Source organism: Onychostruthus taczanowskii, unplaced genomic scaffold (genome assembly GCF_017590055.1).
Source record: "Onychostruthus taczanowskii isolate IOZ18803 unplaced genomic scaffold, ASM1759005v1 scaffold831, whole genome shotgun sequence".
NCBI classification, from domain to species: Eukaryota; Metazoa; Chordata; class Aves; order Passeriformes; family Passeridae; genus Onychostruthus; species Onychostruthus taczanowskii.
In genome coordinates this window covers 6,412-13,569 of record NW_024506233.1, presented here as the reverse complement: position 1 = coordinate 13,569, position 7,158 = coordinate 6,412, and the positions used below count along the sequence as shown (strand labels likewise).

Genomic DNA, 7,158 nt, shown 5'->3' with positions numbered 1-7,158 from the left:
AAATGGCCCAAAATCCCCCAAATTCCCCAAATTTGGGGATTCCCACCTTGATCATCTCGGGGTCGGCCTCGGTCTCGCCCGTCAGGAGGTTTTTGGTTTTCTGGAATCGCCGCCGTTTGTATTTGTTGATCACTGGGGGGGAAAAAAATGGGAAAAATTGGAATTTTTCCAGGGAAAATTGGGAATTCCCAAAAAAATCCCGGATTTTCCCCCGGGATTTGGGAATTGCAACGCCAGGGAAGAGTTTGGGATGCTGGGGGAGGAGAAGATTTTTGATTTTTGGGGGTTTTTTAATGATTTTTTTTAGGATTTTTGGGGGAGGAAAAATTGGGGAAAATTTGGGAATTTCGTCCCGTGAAATCCAAGGTTTAAAGAGCTGTGGAAAAGTTGGGATTCCCCCCCAAAATCCCGAATTTTTGTGGGATTTTTGCCCCCTCCATCCCGTAAATCCCAAGGATGGAAAAGCAGGAGGGAACCTGGAGCGTTCCCGGGAAAATTCCCAAACTTTGGGGGTTGGAATTTTGGGAATTCCGGGGCTGATCCGGAGCTTTTGGATCAGGGAATTCCAGCTGGGAATGGGGCTGAGCCCGGTGGATTAGGGGCTGGAAAATCAGGAATTGTCAGGAATTCCCAGGAATTCCTGGAATTCCGCACTCCCAGGGCTCCCAGGGCTGATCCCAACCCCATTCCCGAGGGATTTGGAACCCAAAATTTGGGAATTCCCCCGATTCCTGAGGGATTTGGAGCCCAAAATTTGGGAATTCCCCCGATTCCTGAGGGATTTGGAGCCCAAAAAACAGGAATTCCTGGGAATTGCCCCATTCCCAAAGGATTTGGAGCCATTCATGAGGGATTTGGATCCCAAAAAACAGGAATTCCTGGGAATTCCGCCATTCCGGAGGGATCTGGAACCCAAAATTTGGGAATTCCCCCGATTCTTGAGGGATTTGGAACCCAAAAACCAGGAATTCTGACATTCCGGAGGGATTTGGAACCCAAAATTTGGGAATTTCCCTAATTCCCAAGCGATTTGGAACCCAAAAAATGGGAATTCCTGGGAATTCCCCCATTCCTGAGGGATTTGGGGCCATTCCTGGAGGAATTTGGATCCCAAAAGTCAGGAATTCCTGGGAATTCCCCCATTCCTGAAGATTTTGGGACATTCCCGGGGCAATTTGGATCCCAAAGGTTGGGAATTCCCAAGAATTCCTGGAATTCCGTACTCCTGGAGCTGTGCAGGGTGGCCAGAACCAATCCCAACCCCATTCCCGAGGGATTTGGGGCCATTCCTGAGGGATTTGGGGCCATTCCTGGGGGATTTGGGGCCATTCCCGGGGGGATTTGGGGCCATTCCCGGGAGGATTTGGACCCCAAAGGTCAGGAATTCCCGGGATTTCCCCGGAATTCCCGGAATTCCGTACTCCTGGAGGTGTGCACGGTGGCCAGGCGCCGGTAGAGGCTCCTGGGGCCGATCCCAACCCCATTCCTGAGGGATTTGGGGCCATTCCCAGGCGGATTTGGGGCCATTCCCGGGGGATTTAGACCCCAAAGGTCGGGAATTCCCGGGATTTCCCCGGAATTCCCGGAATTCCGTACTCCTGGAGGTGTGCACGGTGGCCAGGCGCCGGTAGAGGCTCCTGGGGCCGATCCCAACCCCATTCCTGAGGGATTTGGGGCCATTCCCAGGCGGATTTGGGGCCATTCCCGGGGGATTTAGACCCCAAAGGTCGGGAATTCCCGGGATTTCCCCGGAATTCCCGGAATTCCGTACTCCTGGAGGTGTGCACGGTGGCCAGGCGCCGGTAGAGGCTCCTGGGGCCGATCCCAACCCCATTCCTGAGGGATTTGGGGCCATTCCCAGGCGGATTTGGGGCCATTCCCGGGGGATTTAGACCCCAAAGGTCGGGAATTCCCGGGATTTCCCCGGAATTCCCGGAATTCCGTACTCCTGGAGGTGTGCACGGTGGCCAGGCGCCGGTAGAGGCTCCTGGGGCCGATCCCAACCCCATTCCTGAGGGATTTGGGGCCATTCCCAGGCGGATTTGGGGCCATTCCCGGGGGATTTAGACCCCAAAGGTCGGGAATTCCCGGGATTTCCCCGGAATTCCCGGAATTCCGTACTCCTGGAGGTGTGCACGGTGGCCAGGCGCCGGTAGAGGCTCCTGGGGCCGATCCCAACCCCATTCCTGAGGGATTTGGGGCCATTCCCAGGCGGATTTGGGGCCATTCCCGGGGGATTTAGACCCCAAAGGTCGGGAATTCCCGGGATTTCCCCGGAATTCCCGGAATTCCGTACTCCTGGAGGTGTGCACGGTGGCCAGGCGCCGGTAGAGGCTCCTGGGGCCGATCCCAACCCCATTCCTGAGGGATTTGGGGCCATTCCCAGGCGGATTTGGGGCCATTCCCGGGGGATTTAGACCCCAAAGGTCGGGAATTCCCGGGATTTCCCCGGAATTCCCGGAATTCCGTACTCCTGGAGGTGTGCACGGTGGCCAGGCGCCGGTAGAGGCTCCTGGGGCCGATCCCAACCCCATTCCTGAGGGATTTGGGGCCATTCCCAGGCGGATTTGGGGCCATTCCCGGGGGATTTAGACCCCAAAGGTCGGGAATTCCCGGGATTTCCCCGGAATTCCCGGAATTCCGTACTCCTGGAGGTGTGCACGGTGGCCAGGCGCCGGTAGAGGCTCCTGGGGCCGATCCCAACCCCATTCCTGAGGGATTTGGGGCCATTCCCAGGCGGATTTGGGGCCATTCCCGGGGGATTTAGACCCCAAAGGTCGGGAATTCCCGGGATTTCCCCGGAATTCCCGGAATTCCGTACTCCTGGAGGTGTGCACGGTGGCCAGGCGCCGGTAGAGGCTCCTGGGGCCGATCCCAACCCCATTCCTGAGGGATTTGGGGCCATTCCCAGGCGGATTTGGGGCCATTCCCGGGGGATTTAGACCCCAAAGGTCGGGAATTCCCGGGATTTCCCCGGAATTCCCGGAATTCCGTACTCCTGGAGGTGTGCACGGTGGCCAGGCGCCGGTAGAGGCTCCTGGGGCCGATCCCAACCCCATTCCTGAGGGATTTGGGGCCATTCCTGAGGGATTTGGAGCCATTCCCAGGGGGATTTGGGGCCATTCCCAGGGGGATTTGGATCCCAAAGGTTGGGAATGGCTGGGAATTCCCAGGATTTCCCCGGAATTCCCGGAATTCCGTACTCCTGGAGGTGTGCACGGTGGCCAGGCGCCGGTAGAGGCTCCTGGGGCTGATCCCAACCCCATTCCCGGGGGATTTGGGGCCATTCCCGGGGGGATTTGGATCCCAAAGGTTGGGAATGGCTGGGAATTCCCGGGATTTCCCCGGAATTCCCGGAATTCCGTACTCCTGGAGGTGTGCACGGTGGCCAGGCGCCGGTAGAGGCTCTTCTGCCGCGGGTCGGGGTGGAAGCCGCTCTTGGTGAAGTAGACGTGGACGTAGATGGAGCCGTTCCGCTGCACGCTCTGGGCAAATCCGGGGGGGAAAAAAACATGGAAAAGGTCGGGAAAATCGTGGGGAAAACACCGAGAAACACCGGGGAAAATGTCCTAAAAAAAACTTGGAAAAGTTGGGAAAATACCGGGGAAAGCCCTGGAAAAAACCCAGAAAAACCTTGGGGAAAATCTCAGAAAAACCCTGGAATAACCCTGAAAAAACCTTGGGGAAAACCTTGGGGAAAACCTCAGAAAAACCCTGGAATAACCCCAGAAAAACCTTGGGGAAAACCTTAGAGAAAACTCTGGGAAAACTCTGGGAAAACCCTGGAAAAACCCTGGAAACCCCCTGGGAAAATACCTGGAAAGGGCCTGGAAAACCCCTGGAAAAACCCCGGAAAAACCTTGGGAAAAATCTCAGAAAAACCCTGGAATAACCCTGGAAAAACCTCGGGGAAAACCCTGGAAAAACACCTGCAAAAACACCTGCAAAAACCCTGGAAAAACCTTGGGAAAATACCTGGAAAAACCCTGGAAAAACACTTGGAAAAATCCTGGAAAGCCGCAGAAAAACCTTGGGGAAAACCTTGGGGAAAACCCTGGAAAAACCCCGGGAAAACCTTGGGAAAAACCTCAGAAAAACTCTGGAATAACCCTGGAAAAACCTCGGGGAAAACCCTGGGAAAATACCTGGAAAGGACCTGGAAAATACCTGGAAAAACCCTGGAAAAACACCTGGAAAAACCCCAGAAAAACCTTGGGGAAAACCCTGGAAAAAACCCAGAAAAACCTTGGGACAAACCTCAGAAAAACCCTGGAATAACCCTGGAAAAACCTTGGGGAAAACCTTGGGGAAAACCCTGGAAAAACACCTGGAAAAACCTTGGGAAAAACCCTGGAATAACCTGGAAAAACCGTGGGAAAAACCCTGGAATAACCTGGAAAAACCTTGGGAAAAACCTCAGAAAAACCCTGGAATAACCCCAGAAAAACCTTTGGGAAAACCTTGGGGAAAACCCTGGAAAAACACCTGGGAAAACCCCAGGAAAACCTTGGGAAAAACCTCAGAAAAACCCTGGAATAATCCTGGAAAAACCTTGGGGAAAACCCTGGAAAAACACCTGGGAAAACCCCAGGAAAACCTTGGGAAAAACCTCAGAAAAACCCTGGAATAACCCTGGAAAAACCCTGGGAAAACCTTGGGAAAAACCTCAGAAAAACCCTGGAATAATCCCGGAAAAACCTTGGGAACAATCCCAGGAAAAAACACCTGGAAAAATCCTGGGAAAAAACTCCTGATAAAGCTCTAGAAAAGTATTGGAAAAACCCCAGAAAAAAAAGCATGGAAAAGCCCCAAAAAAACCTTGGGAAAACCTCTGGAAAACCTGGGGAAAAACCCTGGAAAAACTCCAGGAAAAACCTTGGAAAAACCCTGGGAAAAAAAAGGATTAAAAGGGACCCAAATGGGCAAAAATTCCCAGTGGGAAGGGAGGGGGAGGAAAGGGCAGGGTCCAAAATTCCAAATTTCCACCTGGAATTCCTTCTCCAGGTCCCAAATCCCTCGGGAAAATCCCAGAATTCCTGAAATCCCACCTGGGATCCGCTTTTCCAGGTCCCAAATCCCCGTTCCCAGAGCCCAGAATTCCCAAACCCCCCCGGAATTCCGGGAATTCCCACCTGGGATCCCCTTTTCCCATCCCTAAATACCCTTTTCCCAGTCCCAAATCCCCGTTCCCAGAGCCCAGAATTCCCAAACCCCCCCGGAATTCCGGGAATTCCCACCTGGGAGATGTCCACCTCCCCGAAGTGCTCGTAGCAGCCGTGAGAATTCCCTTTTCCTGACCCCAAATTCCCTTCTCCCAATCCCAAATCCCCATTCCCAGATCCCAAATCCTTCAGGAAAATCCCAGAATTCCTGAAATCCCACCTGGGATCCGCTTTTCCAGGTCCCAAATCCCCGTTCCCAGAGCCCAGAATTCCCAAACCCCCCCGGAATTCCGGGAATTCCCACCTGGGATCCCCTTTTCCCATCCCTAAATACCCTTTTCCCAGTCCCAAATCCCCGTTCCCAGAGCCCAGAATTCCCAAACCCCCCCGGAATTCCGGGAATTCCCACCTGGGAGATGTCCACCTCCCCGAAGTGCTCGTAGCAGCCGTCGGAGTTCTCGCCGCTGGTCCAGTCGCCGTAAACCAAATCCCGTTTTTCCCAGAAAAGGGCGGAGCTGACGTTGAAATCCGTAAAGTGCTCGTGCTCCGAGATGTAAACGTAGAGATCCTGCGGGAATCGGCCCAAAAATCCGGGGAATTCAGCCCAAAAATCCGGCCCAAAAATCCCGGGAGTTCAGCCCAAAAGTCCCGGGAGTTCAGCCCAAAAATCCATCCCAAAAATCCTGGGAGTTCAGCCCAAAAATCCCGGGAGTTCAGCCCAAAAATCCATCCCAAAAATCCTGGGAGTTCAGCCCAAAAATCCCGGGAGTTCAGCCCAAAAATCCCGGGAGTTGAGCCCAAAAATTCTGGGAATTCAGCCCAAAAATCCCTAGGAATTCAGCCAAAAAATCCTGGGAGTTCAGCCCAAAAATCCCGAGAATTCAACCCAAAAATCCATCCCAAAATTCCCTAGGAATTCAGCCCAAAAATTCTGGGAATTCAGTCCAAAATTCCCTAGGAATTCAGCCCAAAAATCCCGGGAATTCAGCCCAAAATCCCGAGAATTCAGCCCAAAAATCCGGGAATTCAGCCCAAAAATCCCCGGGAGTTCAGCCCAAAAATCCCGGGAGTTCAGCCCAAAAATTCTGGAAATTCAGTCCAAAAATCCGGGAGTTCAGCCCAAAAATCCTGGGAGTTCAGCCCAAAAATCCCTGGGAACTGATCCCAAAAATTCTGGGAATTCAGCCCAAAAATCCTGGGAATTGAGCCCAAAAATCCCTAGGAATTCAGCCCAAAAATTCATCCCAAAAATCCTGGGAATTCATCACAGAAATTCCAGGAATTGATCCCAAAAATCCTGGGAATTCAGCCCAAAAATCCTGGGAATGGTTCCCAGGATCACCAGGATCCCAGATTTGGGATCTGACCCCAGAATCCTCCCAGATTTGGGATCTGACCCCAGATTCCCCCCAGATTTGGGATCTGACCCCAGAATCCCTCCCAGATTTGGGATCTGATCCCAGAATCCCTCCCAGATTTGGGATCTGATCCCAGATTCCCCCCAAATCCCAGCTCAGATCCCAGAATTCTCCCGGATCTGGGATCTGCCCCCAGAATTCCCCCAAAATCTGGGATCTGAGCCCAGAATCTCCCCCAGGTTTGGGATCTGGCCCTGAAATCCCCCCCAGATCCAATCCCAGATTTCCCACCAATCCTGGATCTGATCCCAGATCCCAGATTTGATCCCAAATCCCAAATCCCATCTCTGACCATCAGGGTGTCCTTGGGGAAGAGGTTCCTGCTGGGGCTGCGGGGCTGATCCCGGCTCTGATCCCAGCTCTGATCCCGGCTCTGATCCCAGCCCCAGGCTCTGATCCCAGATCCGATCCCAATCCCAATCCCAATCCCAATCCCAATCCCAATCCCAATCCCAATCCCAATCCCAATCCCAATCCCAATCCCAAATCCCAACCCCAATCCCAATCCCAATCCCGTCCGACCATCAGGGTGTCCTTGGGGAAGAGGTTCCTGCTGGGGCTGCGGGGCTGATCCCGGC

At 53.5% G+C, this 7,158-nt stretch overlaps 1 protein-coding gene across 1 annotated transcript in view; it reads right to left on the bottom strand.

Annotated features, from left to right (window-relative positions):
- Positions 1-7: 7 nt before the first annotated feature.
- Positions 8-7,158, bottom strand: part of LOC121346654 (cleft lip and palate transmembrane protein 1 homolog) — a gene marked incomplete at its 3' end in the record, with an annotated part of 13,531 nt that continues 6,380 nt past the window's right edge. The window contains exons 5-7 of the mRNA XM_041424644.1: positions 5,572-5,730; positions 3,368-3,485; positions 8-132 (exon numbers count right to left, since the gene is read on the bottom strand). Coding sequence (XP_041280578.1) covers positions 8-132; positions 3,368-3,485; positions 5,572-5,730 — 402 coding nt within the window. The remainder of the gene's footprint in view (positions 133-3,367; positions 3,486-5,571; positions 5,731-7,158) is intronic.